General features: G+C 43.6%; 1 protein-coding gene across 4 annotated transcripts in view; it reads left to right on the top strand.

Annotated features, from left to right (window-relative positions):
- The first annotated feature begins 1035 nt into the window (after nt 1-1035).
- The window catches only part of SNX19 (sorting nexin 19), a 33140-nt gene continuing 7932 nt past the window's right edge, over nt 1036-26243 (top strand). For 2 of the 4 annotated variants that reach the window (XM_059676648.1, XM_059676645.1), the window contains exons 1-8: nt 1036-3262; nt 7284-7422; nt 8472-8572; nt 8690-8809; nt 10640-10770; nt 11985-12081; nt 12517-12697; nt 15120-15249. In XM_059676648.1, coding sequence (XP_059532631.1) covers nt 1553-3262; nt 7284-7422; nt 8472-8572; nt 8690-8809; nt 10640-10770; nt 11985-12081; nt 12517-12697; nt 15120-15249 — 2609 coding nt within the window. In that variant the 5' untranslated portion in view covers nt 1036-1552. Of the gene's footprint in view, nt 3263-7283; nt 7423-8471; nt 8573-8689; nt 8810-10639; nt 10771-11984; nt 12082-12516; nt 12698-15119; nt 15250-22165; nt 22311-26243 lie in introns of all 4 variants that reach the window. The other 2 variants (XM_059676647.1, XM_059676646.1) reach the window with 2 other exon arrangements.

Below are 26243 nucleotides of genomic sequence, written 5' to 3'. Positions count from 1 at the left end.
ATTTATTTATTTTACCAGTTTGTTCATCAGGTTAGTTGGGTGTTTTCTTATTGTTTGTAGTTTTAAAAAATATTTAGAGATATAAATGTTTTCAATCACAATGTATTGCAAATAACTTCTGTTCATATATAGCTCTCTATTCTCTTCATCATGACTTATGATATACAGAAATCCTAAGTTCTACTGTAATAAATTCATCAATTCTTCTACCTTGATGAGTGGTTTTTGTCTATTTTAAGAAATATTTCTCTACCCTGAGGTCTGAAATATATTCGCCCACATTTTCTTCGAACAGTTTTAAAGTTTTTCTTTTATATTTAAGTCCCTGATCCATTTGGAATTGATTTTTGTGCTTTTTGTACAGTAGATATCTGATGTTATTTTCTTGCTGTGGAAAATCAATGATCCCATAACCATTATTGAATAGTCCCACCTTCCCTCTACTTGATCTGAAAGCTTCTTGGGCCATATGTATTCATCAATCTCTTTCAGGACTCTGTCTTCTTTCATTGGACAATTTGTCTATCCTGGCACCAATAGCACAGAATCTTAATCACCACAAATTTATAGTAATACTTGATATCTGGAAGGGCAAGTCCTTTCACCTTATTCGTCTTCTCTTTTAGTATTGTGGCTATCCTTGACCCTTTTAATTTCAATATAAATTATAGAATCAATCTGTCATGCTCCACTCAAAACACTGTTGGAATTTTTATTGGAATTGCATTACAAATCCATTTGAGGAGAATGGATACCTTTGGAGTATTGAGGATTTCTTCCCACGAGTTGATCTGTACATGTTTATTGGAGTTTGTGCAAATATGTGTTGTTGGATTTTAAAATATATTTTATGTTTATGCGAATGGTATTAAGGCATAAATCAATTTTTCCTTAGCACTCTGTGATAATTCGGGGGCATAAAATGAGAGTATTTTCTCATAGTGCTGTCGTGGCGTCTCCCGAACACCAGGGGGCGCCGAGCAGCGCCGCGCCTCCGGGGGCGCGGCCGCTCTCCCAGCATGCCTTGCTCCCGCTCACAGCGACCCGGAAGCGGTCGCCGGTGGCCGCGGGCCGGCCTCCTTGGAGGGCATCTGGGCTGCGGAGCCCAGTCGCCCGCCCGGGCCGCCCCAGCTCGGCGGAGAGCCTCTGCGCAGCGCGTCTGCGGAGCCGGCGGAGGCGACATCCTTGCGCCCAGTGCACCGGGGCTCGGGCTCGGTCAGGGCGCGCCGCCCGCGGGGTGAGATCCGCCCAGCCCCGGCGTCTGTGAGTTCGGGGAGGGAGCCCCGCGGCCCTGCCCCGCCTCCCGAGGCGGCGAGGAGCCCGACGCGGCAGCATGAGCGCCGTGGTGGTCCCCCGGAGAGCGGCGTGGCCGCCGGAAGCGCCCGGTGCGAGGGCCAGAGGCAGAGCCGCCATCGCTTGGCAGTGCCTGTAGGACGTCGAGGCCCAGGCCCGCGGCCCCATCGCACCCCAGATTCCCCAGCATCCGGGACACAGTTATGCCCCATCCCTGACTGCGAGGTGAAACAGAAAGAGAGCAGCCGTCCTTTCCACCATGAAGGCAGAAACAGCGCCCTCGGTCCCAGGGCCCCCAGCCCTGCCCAGCTGTGGCCTCGGGAACCTGCTGAGCAGCCGGAAGCTGCTGGTGGCGGGGGTCGTGCTGGGCTCGCTCCTGGTCACCCACTTCCTGGTCAGCGTGTGGCTGCTCTGCCTCATGTTTGCGCTGCTGCTGGTGCTGGGAGGGTGGCAGGGCTCTAGTGCCCTGGCGGGGGCCTCCAGGCGGCTGCACCTGGAGCGCTTCTTCCCAGTGGCCGCCTGCTCTCCAGACCCCGAGGCGGAGAGGCAGCTGGAGCAGGAGATCAACCGCACCATCCAGATGATCATCCGGGACTTTGTGTCATCCTGGTACCGCTCCGTGAGCCAGGAGCCAGCGTTCGAGGAAGAAATGGAGGCGGCCATGAGAGGTTTGGCCCGGGAGCTGCGGAAAAGGATGGGCACGGTGGACAGCCCTGCCCTTGCCCAAAGGGTCCTGACGCTCTGCGGTTGTCACCTGCAGAGCTATATGCGGGCGAAGGAGGCGGTGGCAGCAGCAGGGAAGCAGAGCGGTGGGGTGGAGCCCTCCCAACTCTGGGAGGCTTACAGCAGGGCCGCCGCCCCACATCCCGCGGTCCAAAGCGCCGGCGCTGAGGTTGCCTACACACGTCGCATTGTGAGTTCGTTGCTTCAAGGACTAGTGCCAAAGCCCCACTTGGAGACTCGGACAGGACGCCACGTGGTGGTGGAGCTCATTACTTGCAACGTGATCTTGCCACTGATCAGCAAGCTGTCAGACCCCGACTGGATCCACCTTATACTTGTGAGCATCTTTTCCAAGGCCAGGAGTGCTCCAGGAGGAGTGGGGAAGTCACACGGCCCCGCCAGTGCCACAGGGCCCGAGCAGCCCTCGGTGCCCACATCTCTGCCGCTGGTTGTTGAGGTACAGAGTCTGCCCGAGGCGAGAGCCCCCTCTCCAGCTGCAGCCCAGGGGCTCCTCAACTGTGATGAGCCAGAGGGACAGTTACGCTCCTCCCCGGAAGTGGAAGAGGGCCTTGAAGCTATAGAGGGAGATGTGGGTGGAGCGCCAGAGGAGAGAAAAGGAGGAAACAGCTCCTCTCATTTCCTACAGCCAGATATCCGAGGCCCTCTGTTCTTATGTGAAGACGCGGAGCTGGAGTCTCCATTGTCTGAACTCGGCAAAGAAACCATCATGCTCATGACCCCAGGCAGCTACCTGACTGACCGGCTCCAGGATGCCCTGTGTGCCCTCGGGGGTTCCCAGTCTCTGCAGCCGAAGGATGATGAGGGTCCTGAAGGAGTTGAAGGAGCCGAGGCCGAGGAGGGTCCAGGAACAGAAAAAGAGACAGGTCTGGCCTCTACGTTGAATTCCTGCCCAGAGATCCAGATTGACACGGCAGACAAGGAGGTCGAGCAAGATGTCGCCTCTCTTCCAGCTTTGCTGGCCAGTCCGGAAAGGACCTGCCCACCACGACCCTCATGCTTGGAGAAAGACCTTACCAATGGGGTGAGCTCCCTCGATCCTAGTCTGCCACCGGTTCTGCTGTCCTCCTCTCCAGCTGGTCCTCTCAGCTCAGCAACCTTCAGCTTTGAGCCCCTGAGCAGCCCAGATGGCCCAGTTGTCATCCAGAACCTGCGAATCACTGGCACCATTACTGCCCGAGAGCACAGTGGCACGGGATCCCACCCGTACACGCTCTACACGGTGAAGGTAACAGGACTGGAAATGTGGTCACCCACTCTAATCTTGGAATGGGTATGGAAAGCCGTTGGTGAAGCTAAGACTCTAAAGGAGAGAGGCTACTCTTTGTTTGCAATGAGTCTGAAGTTCATTGGTAAAACAGAATAGGTTTCTATGCAATACCCACAAACAATCCTAGAATTTCAGGGTGTTAGGAGACTGAGGGTCATAGTTTTGAGTGGTTCCCAAAGTATAGAGCCTTGTCCAGAAATTCTCTTTCCATACTTTTTCCCTGCTAATTTATTTTTTAAATAATTATAAACTTTTTAAAAAACTTGATTTGAGAGAGAGAAACATCCATGTGAGAGAGAAACATTGATTGGTCGCCTCCCCCGCACCCTGACCGGGATTTGAACCCACCGCCTTTTGGTGTATGGGATGATGCTCCAACCAATGGAGCCACACTGGCCAGGGTGATTTATTTCTTTTTTAAAATACTAGTATCTTCTTGTTTTGGAAGGAAGATCCTTTAGCTATATATTCCTCAGAAGACAGTAAAATCCTCATTTGCAGAAATGATATAAAGGGAGTTTATGTATCAGATGGCTGGTTCAATTAGAGCAACAATTCCCTAAAACAGATTTTAGGATAGGCTTCCTCCAAGTCTCCTGAGAGCTGTATTTTTTTAAAAATCCTAGGACCCCACTTTGGAAATTCTTATTCAGAATATGTGAGAGGCTGTCAGAATATATATATATTTAAAAAGCAGCCCAAGTGATTTTTTTTTTTAATTAAATCTTTATTGTTCATATTATTACATTTGTTCCCTTTTTTTCCCCCCCATAACTCCCCTCCTCCCAGTTCCCGCCCTACCCTCCGCCCTCACTCCCCACCCACTGTCCTCATCCATAGGTGCACGATTTTTGTCCAGTCTCTTCCCACATCTCCCACACCCCTTTCCCCCCCAAGAATAGTCAGTCCATTCCCTTTCTATGTCCCTGATTCTATTATAATCAACAGTTTATTCTGTTCATCAGATTATTTATTCACTTGATTCTTAGATTCACTTGTTGATAGATGCATATTTGTTGTTCATAATTTGTATCTTTACCTTTTTCTTCCTCTTCCTCTTCTTAAAGGATACCTTTCAGCATTTCATATAATCCTGGTTTGGTGGTGATGAACTCCTTTAGCTTTTCCTTATCTGTGAAGCTCTTTATCTGACCTTCAATTCTGAATGATAGCTTTGCTGGATAAAGTAATCTTGGTTGTAGGTTCTTGGTATTCATCACTTTGAATATTTCTTGCCACTCCCTTCTGGCCTGCAAAGTTTCTGTTGAGAAATCAGCTGACAGTCGTATGGGTATTCCCTTGTAGGTAACTGAGTTTCTTTCTCTTGCTGTTTTTAAGATTCTCTCTTTATCTTTTGCTCTTGGCATTTTAATTATGATGTGTCTTGGTGTGGTCCTCTTTGGATTCCTTTTGTTTGGGGTTCTCCGCGCTTCTTGGACCTGTAAGTCCATTTCTTTCACCAGGTGGGGGAAGTTTTCTGTCATTATTTCTTCAAATAGGTTTTCAATATCTTGCTCTCTCTCATCTTCTGGCACCCCTATAATTCTGATGTTGGTACGCTTGAAGCTGTCCCAGAGGCTCCTTACACTATCCTCGCATTTTTGGATTCTTTTTTCATTTTGCTTTTCCGGTTGGATGTTTTTTGCTTCCTCGCATTTCAAATCATTGACTTGATTCTTGCGCTCCTCTGGTCTGCTGTCGGGCGTCTGTATAATATTCGTTATTTCAGTCCGTGTGTGCTTAATTTCTAGTTGGTTCCCCAATATAAGATCGAGGGTCTTATTAGTTTTCGTGTAGAGCTCATTAAGTTTATCGGCAGCTTCTAAACAGTTCTTGAGAGACCTTAAAAGTGTGGTTCTGAACTCTATTTCTTCCATTGACAATTTTGTCCTGTTTCTTTGTCTCCGCATTTTGTTATGCTTCCTTGGTGCACCCCCTAGTGGTCTTTGTTCGCAGTCTTATAGATAAATCTTGATTGCTGTAGCTAATTCCAGGGAGGGTTTGACCTCCAGGCCAAGTGGCTATGAGATTCAGCTGTGTCAGCGGTGAGAGAACTTCTGTCCTCTAGGGAGGTGCTAATCTAGCCTTTGCCTGAGGCTATCTGGCAAAGGCCTCTGTGCAGGGCTTGGGCGGGGCGGGTCGAACAGGATCAACAGGGTGGGCCGGAGAGAGCAGTTATGGCGGCTCTCAGTCCTGTCCCAAGGGGCTCTGCCTCTCTGAGTCCCAGCACCCGCTGCAAAGCTCGGAGAGAAAGCTGCACTCGCTCTGACCGAAGCCAGACAGTCCCGCTTCTTCCGCCTGAGTCTGGGTCCCTAAAGACTCGCCCGGATCTGGAGCTCAGAGTCTGCGACTCCCTCCCGATTGAAAACAACAACCGCGCCCTCCGCCGCCAGCCCGCTCCGCGCACTCCGCACCTCAGAATTTGACTTCAGCACTGCGCCTCCTCTGAGTGTCCGTATGCGTTTCTCTTTCCTCCTAGTTGTAGGACTTCCACTCAGCCAGCGCCCCGGTGGTTCTGGGTGATGTCCCTTCCGTTTTTTGGTTTCACTTTTGAAGTAGTTGTTCAAAGCAGCAAACTCCGGCGTTAACCTATGCCGCCATCTTGGTTCTCCCCAGCCCAAGTGATTTTGAGGTGTAGCCAGGTTTGGGAATGTAAGTATTGATAGTGTCTCTCAAGGAGTAGAATATTCCATGGAAAGCATTATAACTCCAAGGTACTCCCAAGTTTGAAAGTTCTACCTGGAATTCCACCTGTTTCTTACCTAAGCATTTTCCTAGACTGATGGACTGCTTTGCTCATGTCAGTTCATAATGAATACCTCTCTTTCTCCATGGCTCTAGAAATTTTTAAAACACCAGCCTCAGATCCCACCAACAAGAGAGATTGTTTCTTATATCACTTGCCCACAGTATAGTACCTCAACCAAACAACAGTAACCTACCTCTACTGTAGCGGTTCTCGAATGACCCTTTCACAGGGGTCACCTAAATACATCCTGCATATCAGATATTTACATTACGATTCATAACAGCAAAATTTCAGTTATGAAGTAGCAACGAAAATAATTTTATGGTTGGGGGTCACCACAACATTAGGAACTGTATTAAAGGGTCGCGGCATTAGGAAGGTTGAGAACCACTGCACAAGCACATAGGTTGTTCTTCCATAGCATTTCACTGTAATTTAACTACTGGGTCCAAAAGTCTTCCCCTATACTAAGTTGCACCTTTCATGCTGTGCAAGGTGTTGGCTCTGGGGAGCATACAGTAAAGTTCTTTTTTCCCATATACTGGCCCTACAAACTTATGAAGGCGACAAACTTTAACCCCTTCCAACATCTCCAATTTTCACATAACATCTATTACAGATGACGTGTACTTAGGAAAAAAAATATTGTTTAGCTCTAAGAATAATAATTCATCTGCCCTGAACAGCAACAACAAAAAAACAAACACTTGTCCCTTTAATGCATTCCAGACAAACAAATGATTTTTGTTCATCAGTTGTTATGAATTATTTCCCCCCAAACTAATATACATAATCACTGATTGAATATAATGGCAAAATGGTAATCTCCTTATAACACCCAACCCCATAATTGAGGGGTGGAAGAGGTAGTATTTTTTTTTTTTTTTATCAGTGTTGTACCTTCGGTTTTACACTCTGTCTGGGATTTGTAAAGTAGCTATGTAGCCATTTTTATAAGTGAAACTGTTTGCAGGAGGGAGCTTTGAGATGGAAGGAGTAGAGAGCAATAAAACTCATTTTTCACTTTCTAGGCCATACTGTGTTGGAAAAAATATCTCATTCTTTAATTCAGCCCCCCGTGGACCTTGAGTTGTTCATTACAACTTAGAGCAGCAATCAGATCTGGTAGGTTTGGGAACAGAATAAGAATAGATCCCTTCCTTACCCCTACTCTCCTTTTACGATGTGGCTATTGAGCTGATGCAGTAAACACATTTATTCATTCAACAGTATGAGACGGCCCTTGACAGCGAGAACAGCAGCAACCTGCAGCAGTTGGCATACCACACTGTTAATCGCCGCTACCGCGAGTTCCTGAATCTACAGACCCGTCTGGAGGAGAAATCAGATCTCCGAAAGTTCATCAAAAGTCAGGAGTTTCCCCAGGCCTGGACAGCCTGCTTGCTTTCACATCTAGTCACCTTGATCTGAGAGGCTGGGGGCTTGTTGGTTTGTGGCGAGGGTGGAGGGAGAGAATGTAGCATTAAGGGTCCTTTACTCTGCCACCCCTCCTCCCAATTTGCATTCAGATGATTTGGGGTTTAGTACTGGACAGCAATGGTCACATTGTTTCTAAGATATCCCTTTGCCACCGAATTCTTTGTTCTGGAGTCTATTTAGTTTAAGCTTAATAAAGAAACTTTCAGCCCTAGCTGGTTTGGCTCAGTGGATACATTTCCACTTATGCCTATGAGATAGCATGAGGAAGTAACTTTTCCAGATCCATACAATAATTGCTTTTAAATATTAAAATATCCAGAAATTCTTGCCAGCTATGCTTTAACAACCAGGTTTTTTAGATATGCCATGAGACACAAGGACAATAAGAAAATGTAATAAAATTTAACTCTGAAAATATGCTAATAAGCAGCGAGTTTATTTTTTAAATAAACAAAATGTGTTTATTTTCAAAAGCTAACGATCACCCAAATAAACATTTTAATAAGTTTAGGCATAAATTGTGGATTTCAGTTATGCATTTTCTTTCTTAATAATAGCTATGACTGAGCCAAACTTGAAAATATATGCCAGGTTCTCATCTAAGCACGTTACACATATTTAGCTCATTGAATTCTCATAACAGCTTATAAGATAAATACTATCATTATCTCCACTTTACAAAAAAGTCAAAGAAAGATTAAGCAATTTGCCTAAGGTTATTATAGGAGGAATTGGAGCCTAAATTTAAACTTGGGCAATTGGATTTCAGGGCCCTCATTTGTAACCATTGTAGTGTATGGTCTCTTCTATCTTAATATTAACATTAATAATGGGAATAGATTGTATGTATTATATCCCTGGGGTATATTTGGAACTTCTGAAATAAACAATCTCAGGGAAATATATTCAACAGTTCTGCTTTGTTGTTTTTAGTTAAGTTCTGTTAAGTGACTACACTTTTTTTTTTTTTTTTTTAAGATGTGAAGGGTCCCAAAAAGCTCTTTCCAGATCTCCCATTTGGTAACATGGACAGTGACAGAGTAGAAGCCCGTAAGAGCCTCCTGGAATCATTCCTAAAGGTCAGCATCCTTCTGTTTTGGCTCTATGCCCTTTTTACCCACCAGACACCCAAGCCAGGGTGGGGAGATGGAGGGAACTAGAATTTCTCTTTGAAGTCCTTCTCGTGTCTTTTGCAGCAACTCTGTGCCATTCCTGAGATCGCTAACAGTGAGGAGATGCAGGAGTTCCTTGCTCTGAACACAGATGCTCGTATTGCCTTTGTCAAGAAACCGTTCATGGTCTCCAGAATAGACAAGGTACTATATGCCCAGCCTTAGTTCTTATAAGCGTGGAGGCAGTGCTTTAAAAATAAGGGAGGTGGAGGATGGGGAGAGGCAGCACAGAGGAGTTAGTAGAACATGGACTAGGATTTTCAAGACCTATTCCCAAATATTGGTTGGATACCAACTTGTTGAATTACAGTGAGCAACTTGGAGGGTACATAATCCCTGACGGTGTAAATGTACACATATCTGCTAGGGACATAGTTATTTTAGCGGCAGGTTGTACGAATAGATCTATACCTCATAGATAGGTGGGGGCAGGAAAGTCCTTCCTGGAGGTGAAAGTCATTCCCAATGTTGGTCACTCAGGAAACAACCCCTAAGTAGGACACTAAGCTGGATTTAGATGGTGTAGTCATTCTCTGCTGGAGAACAGAGTGTGGGTAGACTTGTACCTTCTTCAGTAGGGTATCTCAGTAGGGTACCTTTGAAGATGGTAGCAGAAGGACATTTGTGTAAACACATTGGAGCCTGCAAGCAGTGATTACCAACTGATTTTACAGTCCCCAAGGCAAAAGTCCGAGGTTTATGTTTATCCAAGGATGTCTTATATTTTTTTAAAAAGTTAGAAAACACCTACTTGTTGGCAGAAGAGGGGCCTCTCTCTTCTCATCTAGACTTCACGGGAAAAAATGATAAAGTGGAATTTCACATGGTTGGAGTTGGGAGACATTGACTGCTATGATGAAAGAACTGCAAACTAGAGAGGGTTGCACAAGGTTAAATCCTCAAAGTTCATTCATTGCTTCTTTGAGCATCTACTTACTGCTTGTGTACTGTACTAGCTATTCATGATACAACAGTGAACAACACAGATAAGGACCTTTCCCACAGACTACAATTTTATGAGCCCAGAGAACAAGTTATATTGTCTAAGCTATGTTAAGCACATTCATGCTACCCTCTGTGTTCTTTCCTTGGATTGTTATGCCCTAGTCTTTACTGTGCTCTTACTCAACCATTACAGCCTTGTCTTAGCTGTGCTAGTTCCTTGTTGAGGATTAACCAAGAATGAGTTAAAGTTCCGGTGTTGCTCTGAGCCAGCAGTATCAACTGATGAGAGGCACCAAAGGGAAAGTAAATGTTTCTTCAATATTTAGGGTCTCATTTGTTTGTGCATTTTTCTAGCAAATATCTATATGTCATTTTCTCATTCTGAAAAATAGAATTCTTTTCATTGAAGATTGTTTTATTTGTCTTTCTGAGTAGAGAAGTTTATATCAATTTCAGACTTCTTAATTTGGACCTGAGTGATTTTTGTTATTCTTTCTGTCCAAAAGAAGAAAAATTGAATTAACTGGAAAAGCCAGCTCTTTACTCTGTGTGAATTACACTGAACATGTTTATATTTTACATGTCTCTAGACATATTTTGTATTTTGATAATCTTCATTCTTTCTGTTCTTCATATATTTTCACCTATATTACTTCTGCTTTTTCACATCTTGGTGAAAGAATCAATTTGGAAACTAAAAATCATTCTTTTATATACAAAGAAAGAAATTGAAAATGGAAAATATTTCACCAGCCTTCAGAACTCTCAGCTTTTTATTTATCCCATTGTTTGTTTCAGCCTCTTTCCCCAAGCCATTGTTTATCTTACTCTGTGAGAAAGAAGCTTTTTATGGCCATAGAGAAAGGGGAGAACAGTTGCCACTAAGTTACTAGCTGGCATCTGACTATGCTGATGGCTAGGGCTCCACTGGATAGCCTAGCTGTCTCCCCATCCTGATTGCATAAAGCACCGTGAGAAAACTGCTCATTCGGTGATTTCTGTCTGACTCTGCTCCTCTGACCCCTGCAGATGGTGGTGAATGCTATCGTGGACACCTTGAAGACAGCATTTCCTCGCTCTGAACCCCAGAGCCCCACAGAGGAGCTGAGTGAGGCCGAGACAGAAAGCAAGCCCCAGACAGAAGGCAAGAAGGCTGGCAAGTGAGAAGCCCTTCAGTCGCCCAGGGACTCTTGCCCAGTTCTCAGGTTGATCCCCAATCCTCAGCCAAAGCCCATCCCCAACTCTCAAGCTCTAGAAGAGAAGAGGTGGGCCATACATACTAGTTTTTATGCACAGCTAGACCTTGAACTCTTCAGTGCTCAAATCAAAGGAGCCTGAGATCCTGCATAGGCAGCTCCGCGGAATGTTTGTCTTGCCGTGAGAACCCAGGACCCAACTGATGAGGGATTTGTGACTAGAAGGAAAACTCTAGAATCTGGATCTTCTCCTTTTGTGTTTTCCTGGAAAATTGAGAGGTTCTTTCCTATTAAGAGCTAAGGCTTATAACTGATCTCTGTTTACCATCTTTTCTGGAAATCTTGGCTCAGAAGTTGCATATGCTAGCAATAAACAGGGAAGGGCCTGAATGGCCACCTGCAGCGCTCATTTTAGTAACTGGTTATGGCTGCTGCTCTCCTGCACCAGGTCTCAGATGTTCCCTGGCAGTACTCAGAGCCAGCATGTGGAAAGGAAGAGCACCACACCTACCCTTACTGGAAACTTCCTATCTGTACATGGGCCATGATGGAGAGAGAGAAAATGGGGGGCGTGGAGTGTTTGTGTGTGTGTCTGCTTGTCTGGCTGACTGTCTACCTTTGTCTCTGTTCATGTTTCATGGGCCGGTAATAACACAAGTCTTAGCCTTTTTTTCCTGGGCCTATACTTTGACCGGTGCTTATGAGAATCTTGTCCCTTGAAACACTGGGGTTTGCACTTGGAGTCCCTTCCCCGGTTTTATTTGGAACACGAGAGGAATAAGATAAGTGGAGGGGCATAAAGGTACTGACAGCAGCAACAAATGCCACTTGTCTGACCTTCAGCAAATATTTAATGAGCGTGTAGTGTGTGCTAGCACTCCTCTATCCTCTGGGAGTACGACATGGCAGACTGGTCCCTCGTTAGCATTAGCTAAACCCCCTTTCTGGATGCACTGTAGACAGCTTAGTGCAAGAATTGCACTGTATATTAAGACTTTCCAAAATATATGTTGTTTGGTAGAGTTCAGGGCCAGGGCTGTTCTGGCAGCCCTGAGCCCTATAAACTCCCAGAATAAGTATAGGCATATTCGTTTTGAGTATTAATACTTGTAAGCCCTTCATATGCTAGGGCAAGATCACGAATTACATCGTGTTTCTGCTCTTTGTTTCTATACCAGGTCCAGATTGAGGTTCTCATCCAGTAAGATCGCTCCAGCGCTGAACTTGGCCAACGCACAAGAGAAGGTCCTCTATGGTCTCCAGGAAGGCACTGTGGTGAGAAGCTCCTAGAGGGCTCCTGGCATCTGCATCCAGGATGTGGATCCTGCAGTTATAGGCACTTGAGACCTTCTCCAAAGTCAGAAAAGACTTAGGTGCCTGCTAAAGGACTTACCGGCATCTGGGTCTCTATTTAGTATAAAAGTATTTTCTGCAAGGTTGGCTTCTCAAGAGCCCTGGGTGTGGGATAATGTATGACAGGATGAGAAAGAAAACCCATTCCTGGGAGAGATCAGAGAACCCGAAAGTGTTTGTGGCAAATGCGAATACAAGGCATTGGTTTACTTGCAGCTTTGCTGAGGTGGTCACAACATCAGTTGGGTTCTCTGCTCAAGATACGTCTTCAGGGAAGAAACAGGGAAAACCTAAAGTGCTTTGGTTGCTCCTCTGCTTTCTGCATTCTATGTGATGTGCTGCTGGCTCTTTCTGCAGGAGTCGGAGGTCCTATCCATGTCTGGGATGGAAGCCTTTATTGAAAAACAGACAAAATTACTAGAAATGCAGTCAGCAGATGCCCCAGAAAAGGATCCTGACCATACGCCCAAAGGATGTGTGGATGGTGATGTGTCAGATGCAGCCGTGCCAGCCCAAGACCTCAGCAACAGTGACCCGGGTGAGTGACAAGATCGCACCACAGAGAAGGGAACCAGAGCACTGTTCACTTGGGACTTCTGACAGTTGGGATTCATCACTTTTAATTTATCTTCTGTTCAGCTAAGTAAGCCATGTGTTTGAGGTTCTGTGCTGAGTGCTGGGATGCAAAAAAGAATATGACACAGTCCCCAGAGCTGAGCCAAGCAGAGGAACAGGGCAAAAAGGCAGGGAGTTCCAATCTAGCAAAATAAGACCCATGTTTGCAGTCTCATTACCTTGTTGAAGTTCTGTTTAGCGTGCTTCAGCTACATTTGAACTGCTCCCTTTACCTATTCCCTTAGTACCTGTGGTACCACTTTCCTGGTTGGTCCCTTCTCAGTCACTTTTGTTAGCTCCCTTATTAGCCTTCCACAGCGTTATTGTTGGCTCTCAGGGTATTATTACTGTGCACACTCTGCCTGATGATCCCATTAGTACTATTGGCGTTAATTCTACCGCGTGTACTATGATGCCTAATATCAGATATATTTCCACCCACTTGCCTATGGAAATCTGCCCTGAGATATTCCATAGGGCAGTGACATACAAACATGTGCAAAACGGAATTCATCTTTTCCCTGGATCTATCCCTTTCATTTTATTTATTGCCATGGCAACTGACACCACCCAGTTACCAGAGAAAGAGCAGGGAGGGAGAAGAGGTGAGGACACTATTCTCTCCTTATAAGCATTTGAAGCAGGGCAGGTTTGCTTCCCAGAGGAATGAAGAAGAAAAATTGGGAGTCCTGGAGATTAATATGTTTGCTAAACTAGAATTTATAAGAAGAAAAATGTTTAATTGCATCAAGATAAAGGCTCCCATTGAAAAAAAGATCACAAAATCTTATGTTCAGAAGGAAAATAAAAGTTTGATTTCATCATTGTTTCTCTTAACTTAGCTATGTGGAAAATGGAATTTACAACCCCATCTCTTCACATATATCTCACTTGTTAAGTAAACCAAGTATTTTGACACCAAAAGCATTAGAAAACTGTAAGAAATTATAAATAAGAGGGAATGGGTAAAACACTAATAATCCAGCCCAAATCAAGACTGTAAATTTTGAACAACATATCTCTAAAGGAATAGTTTATTGCTTCCGGTCTTTTTGCCTAAGATCAAGTCTAAAGGAGTAGTGAATGCCTGAGTAGCCCTTTTTCTAGCCCTAAATGCTCATTGATAGAAATTTTATCATTTGTTTTCAAGAGCACCTGATGCCTTGTTTTGCTTTCTCTTATTTCTTACTGTTATGACTAATTGTCACCACATGATGGCAGCTCTGTGTAAATACTAACCCTGAGAAAGTAATAGAATTCAGGAGGATGACTAAGACTCAGAATGATGCTACTTTCCAAGGAACTCAATAGCCCATCTTTGAGCAAATGACTAGAAAGCAAACACATCAGCTCCCAGGCCCCCTTGAAATACAGTGCAGAAGAAAGAAAATATTTTTTGGATGGGATTAAGAAGGTAGGTTTTATTTCTAATAGATTCATCCAGATCTGAAGTCATTTGTGTTCTAAAGAACCCTTAAGGGAGGCGAACTTGGGCAAGCTAAGAGAATACCCATTGGTCCTAGACTAACAAAATTATTGTTGACGATTAATTATAGTAATATTAGTCACAGCAATAGCATCAGATAGCTAAGATTCATTCTGGAATATTATGTGCTCCTGAGAAAGTCTCCAGGGAACCAAATCAGAGGTGACATGGGACCCCCTGAACAGGGTTAGAGAACAGATACTTCCATCCATACCTATCTCTATTCAGGAGACTTCAGTTTAGCATGGGTGTGAGCGCCTTTGTGGCCAGTCTTTGGAATAGGGAAGAAATCAGTCACTGTCCTGGCATTTTCCCAAAGGTGTAGTGCTTTTCCTAGAACCACATGTCATCTCAAAATCAAACTGCAGCTTCCTGGATCCCAACCCAACAGCTCTGTGTAATGGAGTTGCTTTCAAAGCACTTTTTAACAGGAGAAGAATCCAAAGTCTTTTCCCAAATCTGCTGCCCACACATTTCTCTGATGCCTTGTGGAGGCGAGTGGAATATAAGTGTGGAAGAGACTGGGCCTTGCCAGTTCTAGTCAGTCACCAGTTGTGAGCACTTGCCTGCAACAAAATATATCTACTCCCTGGGGGAAATACAAAAGAAACAGACCTAGGCAAAATAATGGTATACAAAATATTTTTAAAAAGATCAAAATGTTTTACTAAGTGACTAACACAAAAGAATTGTAAAGAAATACTGAGCCTGTCACTGAACTTTTTAGATATGAAATATCTCTTGATATGATGTAAGAACTGATGGATTACAAAAATACAGGATAAGATAAAGTGCATTGAAAGATGTCCTCCAGTATGGGTCTCTTCTGAGTTACTTTTGATGCCTTTTTATTCTCCAGGATCAGAGACGGAGTTAGCTGACACAGCCCTCGATCTGCTGCTCTTGCTAATGATGGAACAGTGGAGGTGGCTGTGCACCAAAAACGTGCAGAAAGTTCTTCAACTTACCTTTGGGACCCTCATTCAGAGGTAAGACTGGTGAGTTCCTCACATTGGACCGGGTGGCCATAATACTGCATTCTCCACCAGGAAGGGAAAGGGGAGAGTCCAGGAAACTTGTGGTCATGAAGGAAGGGAGAGTCTCTGCTACTGAGGTACAGAAATGAAGACTGCCGGGAGAGTACCAGAAAGCTTGGGTTCATCACCTGGTTGTCTTACGTTTGAATTGACTCTGCTTCTGTAAGGCTTCTGACCTGATCCACTGAGTCACAGACACTGCCTATGATTTTAATATACTTCATCCAAACTCTTCCTACTCCAGGATCGGTTCTCCACCCAGTTATACTCCTAAGCCCTGTATCTTTCACCTTTTTTCAGTGGACATTTCTTTTTAGTGATAATACGTAGTCAGTGACAATCAAAATAAGAAAGATGAGGAGAAAACAGATCGGTGCTCTCAAAGATTATTTTCTCGGAAAGGGGTGTAAATGTTCACAATTAAAGAAGCACTTACTGCCACAGGATGGTAAGGGACAGGATACTTGGATTTAAAACTTGGATTTTATAATTTAGGTTTTATAATCCTAATATCATTTGAAACTCCAGAAAGATTTATACACAGAGTGCAAAGTCTTTGGCTGCTGACTTCCTCACCATGAAACATGCAAGCTTTGCTAAACTGAAGAAGACAGACACTGTCTCTGAACCAGACACACCGAGGGCTTGAGGTTTAGCCACTTGTTTTGATTTCTCTCTCATGAGACGTCCTGGCACATCACGAAGTAAGAAGCCAAATCCTGACCTCTTCTGTTAGCATGTGGCTCATGCTAATAGGCACTCCAAAAATAAAAACTTCTTTTAAAAGAACAAGTATGGCTCCATCCTACAACATGTAGAAAATCCATCACCAGCAAGTAGTTAAATCCCCCTTTCTTTTCTTTTATTTACTCATTTATTTATTTTTGGTTTTATTGCTTAAAGTATTACAAAGGGTATTACATATGTCTCCTTTTTTCCCCCGCCCTTGACAATCCCCTTGAAATCTCCCTTTTCACACTCAAAGTTGCATGGGATCAGGGAGGCTTCATAAGCTTTCATCAGAAAGAGACTAAGCGGAAGAAGGGTGCACATTTATATTTGCTGAGTGTTTCTCATATGCTAGCATCTGACTCTTGTTTGCATATATTTTCTTATAGCATCCAAGTGAGGTAGGTAGTTCATTTACGAAATAAGAAAATAGAGCTTGGCAAGGTCCATTTTGGTTAATTTAGTAGGAACCGAAAAATATAGATGAGTCAGGAAAATTTCAAAGGATTGAAATTCATATATAGAAAAGATAGGAAGACATTCCCTGAAATTTAACTCAATATTAAAGGGCTTGGGTCAGTACCAAACAGAGAGAAATATATATTTGGGGATTACAGGCAGATCATTGAAGAAGTGGTATGATATGCAGCTAGGGTTCGTGGAGATCTAAAACAGGAACCTTAAATGCAAGGGAATCGCAGGTTGTGAGCATTGCAGGCCAGGTCACATTGCTTCAGTGGGTGATGATTATACATTTTCTAGTGATAGGGAAAAGACGAGAATCAAGTGGAGTGGCTGGTGTGTAAAAAAGAAAATACAACATGCATATGCACTCTAGTCTAAGCTGTTTCTTGGTCTCAGTGATAGAAATTTGTCCAGGCTATTTTGTAGCACTCAACTCACTTTATCTTAAAATACTCATAATTCTGTCCAACTGGGGAATTGTTTTGGTCTTATTCCTTATTCATTGAAAAAATAGTAAGGGCTCATCGTGAACAAAGCAGATGCAGTCCCTACTTCTCACATAATTTTTCAAGTTAGTGGGGGTGAGAACTGAGGGCCATATCCATGACCACAAAGCTAATGTGTGGTGGAGCCAGAAATGAAACCCAGTAGTCCACATCCCATATTCTTATCCTCTGCAACACCCTGGTATCTGCTATGTGTAAACTCCCTGAGCTTTGGTTTCCTCATCTGGAAAACAGGAATAATAATGCTATCCTATGTCTTCAGGTGCATGGAGCATGCCCAATAAATGTTAGGGTTTAATGTTTGCTCTTCAGGAAAAGGAAAGAAGGGTAAAAAGTATTTTCTTTGTCTGATTCCTCCAGCTAGTGCCCCAAATTTGTTCCGCTTTTTATGTCTTCAGAATGCCTGCCCCCCATGCCAGCTCCTCCTTCAGCTACCACTCTCCCTGTTGTCCCTGTCCCTCTGAGTAATACAGAATATGCTTGGCCCTCTTCTCAGATTTCTTATCCTGGGTTCACAGTGTTCTAGAAGCTTCCTTATAACAGGGGTTAAGAAGTCATGGATCATGGAGGAGAAATCCCAGCTCCCCCTCCAGAGGCTCGAAGGGTCTGATGCATCTGGCCTGTGGTCTCAGACCAGCAAGTTCCCATGAACGCGGTACACATGGAATGATGGGGCTTATTTCAGGATTTGTGTGTAGACACTGATGATATTCTTATCAGCTTCATGGTATTTACCATCGAGCAAGCATTTGTTGAGAGTTTGCTTTGTGCAGACACTGCTGAACACTACAGGCATAGTACATTATTTAGTCCCCTCAAAAGCCCTGTGAAAGAGGAATGAAGATCCCCAATTCAAAGATGAGGGAACTGAGATATACAAAGAAAGATGGTTACTTAGACAAGATCACAGAGCTTATGAGTACACCACAGGCTGATTTTGAACCCAGGTTTGTTTGATTTTCAGCTCTAATGGCTGTCTCTCAGGATCAGACTGTTACCCCCTAATTTGAAGGGATAAAAGTCAGTCTAAAAATCTTTGACTCAGGGAGTATACATTCCCCAAGAGGATATTACACGCAGTTTGTAAAATCCAAACTGCATTTCCACATATGCACACTCACAACACAAAAGGCACCGCACTAGCCTGAAGTCAGCCTATGTTACTTGTTCCTGACAGCTTGCATGTTTTTATTTTTAAAAAGAGGTTCATGCAGTGCCGCATTCTTTGGCTTTGCCTTGGTAAGCAAATAAAATGGAATTTGAGATCTCCTCAAAGCTGTAGCACCCCCACCCCTAAACTCCTCCTCCTCCTCCTCCTACCAGAAGAGGTGTGGTGTGGCCCCAGCAGTTCAGTGTTGACCTCCCTGAGATGGTCCCCGTGACTGCTGCCCCGGAGACAGCGTGCTTCTTCTCTCTGAAACCACAAGCCTCTGAGTCAGGTCCTTGTGCAGAGGGTTCGGGTTCTCTGCCCTGGGCTCTGCACTTCAAAGAGAAGCAGAGTGGGTATTAATGCCACAGGCGGCTACTGCCACTTCTTGTCCTGAAGACACTGCGTTATCGGGGACGGTACAGCCATCTGGATTTAGATGCATCGCCCCCTTAAATGTTACCAGTTTCTAACCTCCAGCATTATCATCTCCAAGGAGATGAGTTAATTTCTTCTGCTTCCAGCTTTGTTTACTCCCCTCGCTTCCTTAAAAGACCTCTGTACATTATTTAGTCCCCTCAAAAGCCCTATGAAAGAGGGAACTGAACATATAGTAACTTAAACAAGACCTATGTACATAACTCCCTTGGACACCAGGGACTTGTGCCAGATCTTAAGCGTTTATTCTCTCTCTCCCTCTCTGTCCCTCTCTCTCTCTCTCTCTCTCCCTCTCCCTTTCTCCATTCCTTGTTCCCTCCCTCCCTCTTCATTTCTCCTGTCCTTCTTCACTCTCTCTCCTCCCCTCCCTTTTCCCTCCCCTGCAAGGAAAAAATAAAATAAAAAAGAGTAACTTCAACCTCATGACCCCTCCTTCTAAGCCAAGGTTGAAAGAGTTCTGATCTGAGCCAAGCTTCATAAATCTCCCTTGATTGTTGATGGTTTGGAGAAAGTGGGGGAGGGGAGCTGAAGAGAAGTTAGATGCCCAAAAAAGGCATTGTTAAGTCAAAGGGGAGTCTTGCACACATGCGCGCCTGACCTCTTATGTCAGCTTCTGTGCTGGGAACATCCAATTATGTAAGAAGGAGCACTCCTTATTCGGATTTAGAGACGGAATGAGGGGAAGAGGAGTGGGGGTAGCAGTCTACGCCAAGGAGTAAATCCAGCTTGTGTGAACTGCTCATGTCTGCAAACAGAAGGAACTTGACAATATTTCTGCAAACATCAGCATCAGGTTCAGGAAACTGGACAAGTATGTAGACATTCAGACTAGGTTGGAGGGAAAGGAGAGGTACCGTGCTTCATTGATGCTGGAAGGTTTGGGCAAGAAGATCCAGCCAAGGTAAGAAGGGAGATTATTATGGAGTACTGATGTGGAGTGAAGGAATGAGAAGCAGCTGGACCCGTTCCCTGCCTGGATGCCCAGAGTAGTGCCATGATAAAAATACGAGCCAGGCTAGCAGTAGAGTACTCGAACGCCACGTCCTGTGGCTCTGCCCTTCCCGTGGCCCCAAGATGGCATCAGACTCTGTGTCAAAAGGGCAGCAGACACATTCCTGGCATCTGCGTCAGGATTTCGTAGTGAGAGAGAGAGACTGTGGGTGTGGGAGTGTGTGTGTGGGTGTTGGGGACACGTGGGAATGGAATAGCGTGGCAAAAAAAGAGTAGGGAGAAAAGAGAAGATTCCGTGACCTGTGAGCAAAGGAGAGTAGAAAAGTAAGTATGTCAAGTCAGGAAGTAAATAGAGAGGAAGAAGAAAAGAAAAATTGCAGTAGGTGTAAAGGTCCAGCAAGCAGTGGACCCCAGAGAAAATCAAATGACAAGCTCTGGACCTTATGCTATGCCATGGAATCATTTTCTTACAGGAGAGGTCTCTCCCACCATCTCCCAGGCAAGGTCAGGAGAAGGTTTGTTGGCAGAGAGTATGGGACCATTAGAGAGCACTGTACTTCCAGGTGGAGCATTCAACCTCCGCAAGGACAGTTATGAGTACATGATCATGAACTCTTTTGCCTCCACTGTTAGCTTTTCTCTAAGTATAGTCCATTCGGGAGCCTTTTCTCTGTGGACATGGCTGTGTAGCAGGTGGATAAAGGGTCTCTCTGACAGTGGTTATAGCTTAAGGCAGGGGTGGGGAACGTCTGGCCCGCCAGCCATATATGGCCCACAAAATCATTTGGTCTGGCCCTGCCAAGGTATTAGTGGTGAGTTCATTAAATGTTTGATCAAATAGAGCAGGCTAATTTTTAAGTTGATCATTTTGTATGGCCCGAGGATGATGTTATACTAAATATCCAAGTGGCCCTCGGCAGAAAAAAGGTCCCTCACCCCTGTCTTAAGGGAAACTCCTGGCCTGCTACCAAAAAAACACAAGCAATTGCAATAAGACAGGAACTGACATTCAATACCAACTGTACCAGGTTAAGCTGCTGTGTTCTTTAGGTACTAATGTGCAGCGCATGTCTAGGAGAGGGACATATGTTTCCACATTTTACAGGTAAGGAACAGGATATCTAGGTTAAATAAGCACCTCAGAATCATCCCACTTCAGGCATCCTGGCCTTAAAACCCATACACTTTCTACTACTCCATACTGTCTCCCCCTGAGCAAGCTTTCTGACCAAAGCAGTGGCCACTAAAACCAGCCTCACTTGAAAGTCCCTGTGCCTTATTCCCGTGTAATCTCTTGCTTTCTATCTGACTGCCCACTTACATATGATGGTAGCATATGAGTCCGTTTCTGTCTGCATATTCTGATTCTGTTCTTAAAGCACTCCTGGATCAGAGACTATATATAGTCTCCCTTGGGCATCTAGTCTACATCCTTTTGCACTCAGAGTTTATCCGAGTCAAGATGAATAGTTTCTCAGGAAACACTCCTTTTTTCCTTTGCTACATAAACTTTCAGTTCAGCTCTGGTGCCTTGTGCAAACTTATTGCTGATCTCTTTCTATGCACAGCTTCTGCAGAAAACTGCAGACTTCTGCAAGAGCCCCAGATACAGAATTATCTCAAACTGTGTGTTCAGATGTTCCCATCAGGTTATTTCCTGGCCCTCCACGTCTTTTCTGCACCCTTCAAATCTCTTTCTTCATATTATCTGTCTATGCATACCTACATACATGCTTCCCCGGTCATGTCCAGAGCAGAAACTCTGAGTTTCTTCACAACCAGGGAACTACTTACTTCTTAACCCAGGTACTCCCACCCCTCTGCCTTTGCCTTCCAGGACACTAACTTTATTTAGCTCTTGTTATGGTGGCCTTTTTACAAGTAATTTTTGAAAAGTATAAGATTTGCTGCCTATGTGTACTTATTAAGTACTTGCGGTGTACTAGCTCTTCAGACCTAGGGTGGCAGTTTCTACTTTAAGGTCCTTTCAGCCTCTTTGAAGGGATAACCCATAGAAGCAGAAATGTTAAACAATATGAGGTCAGATGACCCGATACTTGTCCCATGCAGCATGGGGTAAATGCTAGGTAGGCTTTATAGGAGAAAGTAAGTGTTTAAAGCTTATAAAATAGGTATCATTTAGACTGGTTTAGGATAAAGCATATGCCAGGCACTGAAACATTTTTAAAGAGGGGAATGAGGCATTTTCTACTTTTAAATAAAAAGAACCTTTAAATAGATTTTGAATATTTTCAGCCAGCCCCTTTCTGAAAGTGTGTGCCCTTACACACAAGACAGAGAGATCCTTTTGTCTTGTTAAATGCATTCTGGAAAGCCTATCAGGCTATTGCTGCTTGGGAGAGTTAAGACAAGAATTCTCCCTCTGGGCACCAGGGGGCGCTGCAGCTTAAATAATACCCATTCACCTTGGAGGGAGCTGCATTTTGGAATTATGGGTCCTTGCCTTGGAGTGATAGTAACCAAAATCCTTCCTGTTTTGCTCCATGATTCAGAAGTTACTTATCTGTCCTCTCCTTGGTACCACTGAGTTTTAGAAGTGTTATTTTTCACCTTTCGCCCTTCTCCCCCCTGATGTGATCGGTCTTCAACATTCGCTTGCTTCTCTGAGCAGAGTGCACTCCCAGAAGTCATCCCTTAGGGCGCGTTCCATTCGTCAAGGATTCAGTGCTCAAGCTGATTCAGTGAGAACAGTTCTGCCTCAGGAACCAGAGTGAACCAGAGAGTCTACAGTAATAAAACCACCTGGACATCCAAAGGTGAAAAATGTTGTCCGTACTCTCTACACACTAGTTTGTCCTGTACTCGAGGCCCTTTGGGATACCAAAGTCTTAGATATACATCTCACTGGGGGAGAGTTTGCCAGTCAGTCTTCTAATTACCCATAACTCCACAGGGTCGGTCCTCTCCAATCTTCTTAAACGTCATTCAAAAAAAAATGGTTCACTGTGCTAATATTTACCTCCCTGAATCTGCTAGGAGAATGTTTCACAAAAGGAAAAAATGAGGCATGAAGTACAAAGCTTGCTCGGGATCCTGCCATTGTTTTAGTTCCTTGGATCTGGTAGGATTTGTCAAGTGGATCCAAAGGAATGTTTTTCTGACACATGCACAAACACACAAGACTCGGAACGTTGCCTTCATTGTTCGCCCTTGATCTTGATCATTTGTGAAGAAGATAAGGCAAGAACTAGCCTGTTTCATTAGGAAGCAAGCCAGAATGCAGAGTCCCTTCAGCATTTAAGTGGTCAAACCAGGTTCAAAACTGTTTGTGTCTTTTTCAGTGTTATTTTCACTTAGTACTACACACTGCTGGTGCAAATTCTTTGTAGCTCTTCGGGCTGTGGAGTTGGTAGTTTCCCCAGAGAGGTATGAACCTGTTGTGTGCTCACTCTTGGGGTGACAAATGGCTAGCCTCTCCTGACAGAGACATCGGTTGGACTTGGAGCAGAGACGTTGGCTGTTCCAGAGACCCTAAGGGATTTGTTGATTGTGAGTGAGATGTCCAGCTGCTGCTTTTACTTGGATCAAATGACTAGTAGGCAGTCATCCAAAAAGTATGACTGTGATTTTGCCTAGCTTCAAAGTCTCTCAGCCCTGATTTTTTAGAGCTGGATTATGATGCATTGATAGCGACATGGTATGGTACTGAGAAAAGTTGATCTGAAGGTCTTTAGAGCTACGCTCTATATCTGCATAATAGACTTTCAAATTGGAATCCTAAGGGTATCACACGACTCAAATCTAGAACAAATTTCTAGAGATCTCCCTTTGCAGTCTCATTTGTCCCATGAACATAGAACCCCCAAGCGTGTCCCTCCATTCTGTAGTTGATGGAAAGGTAGCCTGACCTTTCCTTTGGCCATTTTCCCCCCAACATCTTGCTACCTCCTTTCCTTTTCTTCTTAATAGTTGTAAGTAATGGGCTGGAGTCAGTTTGATGCAGTTCCATTCATCAGGGGCACTTCCCAAAATACAAGTGTGACTCATGGTCCTTATAACCCCTTTGCTTTTGTTTGACTTTCAGTCTCTTCTGTCCTGTGGGCGTACTTACCCGGAAAACTGACAAAAACATAGCTGCTGACAGTCTTCCCGAGGATTTATAGAGTCAGAGATGAAGCATGGCTGACCCACTCCCTGGCCTTCCACCTTTTTTCCCTTCTCGGGGGATGCATAACCAGGTGGCATTGCATGGGTTATTCATGCTGAATTCTTAATTCTAGCTCAGCTGACTTAGTGCCCAGGGTACTTCTTACAGCATCCACCCTGCAGCTGGTGTATTGGCACACAGCTTAGCCTAAACAAATGATTAGGAAAATCAACCTGCCAAATGTTTACGTAAGTACTTATAAAACGCCTGATTCAAAGAATTTCTAGATAGCCCACTATTTCTTTAATCTATTGTTATCTTCCATAAGCATGAATAATTAAGCTCACTGTGCTGCTGCTTTAAGTATTGTGATGATCACCTTCTGCAGAGCTTATTTTGAGCCATGCGCCATGCTTTCAGACCAGTGTTTGTCCCGCATACAGCATTAATTCCCTCAGTAACTAATATCTATTGATTACTTACCCTGTGCCAGACACTATGTTAAGGGATCAAAATACAAAAAGACTCCAAATTCTTACTCTAGGAAGTTTAATATCTTCTTGGAGATGCAATCTTCTAAATAAAGACATGTAGTATAAAGTTAGGACTTTAAAAAGAATTCTATATGTGATTCAGAGAAAGGACTCAGTCATCAGTTATGAGAGCAAACTGGGGCAGGCTTACAGAGGAGAGGACATCTGAGATAGGAGTTAAAGGATGAAGGGAAGTTGAAAATAAACATTGAAGAATAGAGCACTAAAGGTAAAATAGATGGCATATTTGTGTTACTCAAATAAGTCAGATTTGACTTGGAATTTAATTAAATGATGTGTAACACGAGTGGCTAAAGGTTACACTGAAAATTGCCATATGGAGATGTGTTGGTTTGGAGATGGACAAGTATCAGGCCTTTTCAAAAGTGGATACAGGTTGTTGAACCTGACGTTTGTCTCTGGGAATTTCTGAAGCACTTTGTTAAACAGATGTTTTGTGAACACTTGGGGAAAAAGTGGCAAGCTCTTGAAACCAGTGCGCATTCAATGGGAGCCTGTCCTGCTTGTAAATATAGTTTTTATTTCTTTAGCAGGATTATTAGACTTTAAACAAAAAGAGTGCATTGGTTGTTACATTGTGTATGAATTTCAACAAGTTTTTACCATCTTTTTGTAATATCCCTATGAACGAAATAGATATATGTGGCCTAGTCTGTAGTACTTTTAAAGATTTGTAGCAAGTTGAATATCTTTATTCCAAAAATATCTAATAAGTTGATGTCAACCTGAAGGGCAATTTCTAGTGATAGAGCGTTGCAAGTAACTCCAACCTTAGAGGTATAATTAATACTCTGGATAATAAAAATTAAGATTTCAAAAGATTTAGAAAGGCTAGAATGATAGTCTAAAACCAATAAGATGGAATTTAATAGAAATAGATTACATAAATCAGAATTTAGATAGTTTTTAGTAGGCTTAACAGGGGGATGTGATGTTTTGTTAGAGTGCATATGTAGACTTAGAGTTCTAGTTGACAGCAAACGCAGTATGAGTCGGGGCTTTGATGTATGTGCCCAAAAAGCCAACATAGTCTTCAGCTATATTAATAGACGCGTAGTATCTGGATTAAGGAAGGCACTAACCCTCTGCATTCTTCGCTGGTCGGGCACATCTGGAGGTCGTGTTTGGTCCTGGGCACTCCATTTTAAGAGAATAGCAAAGCAGCATCCACTCAGGATGATGCGTGGTTCATCTCTCTCCTTCATTCATCAGACATTTATTGAGTGTCTTCTGTGTGCTCAACTGTGAAGTTGGTGGAGTCAAGGATGTATAATTGGTAGAAAAAAGTTAGAGAGCATTAGTAGATATATTTAAAAATGCAAAGTGTCTGTAGGAAAGATTTGACATGGTAACTTCAGTATCTCCTATTAACTTCGGGGGTACAGGTAGGAGCAATGACTAGAAGTTGCAAGGAGGCGGACTTTGGTTGCCATTATTTAAGAAGCATCTCTAATGAACTGAAATTATACTTTTCAGGAATTAAGCAACTTCCCCAAAGTCACATTCCTAATTGGTGGTGAAGCTAAAATAAAAGCTCAACTTTCTGGATTCACAGGCTAGAACCCTTGGCTATGCCATGATATTACTTTGTGAGGAGGTTAGATGGGGGTAACCTCTACATTTTCTTCCAGCTCTGCAGTAGCCTATTGCCATGAAATACTCATAGGTTCTCAGTGTTTTTATGGGAATGGATGAAATTGGAATGGATAACCTTTAAGATTCAACACATGATTTCTTTAACTTCCTTTCTTGATTAATAATGATTCAATTCTTAATATATATTTTATAGCCATAACTTGTACATTGCTAATCAAAACCAAAAAACTCTGTGGCTAGATATAAAAGTATGGAACTCAGATTCTTAAATTGTAGTGTTTAGGCAGTATTTAGTCTACTCTTGAAGCACATGTTTTACAGATGTGGATCTGTGATTTAAAACATAAAAGCAAAAATCAAAGAAGAAATTACGTAGACTCCATGAGCCATGTTAGATTTAATTTTACAACAGTCATTGGGAGAAAGAAATAGGAGTTTCTTGCCCTTGAAGC

This window comes from Myotis daubentonii, chromosome 19 (assembly GCF_963259705.1).
Source record: "Myotis daubentonii chromosome 19, mMyoDau2.1, whole genome shotgun sequence".
NCBI classification, from domain to species: domain Eukaryota; kingdom Metazoa; phylum Chordata; class Mammalia; order Chiroptera; family Vespertilionidae; genus Myotis; species Myotis daubentonii.
This window is presented reverse-complemented; position numbering and strand designations above follow the sequence as displayed.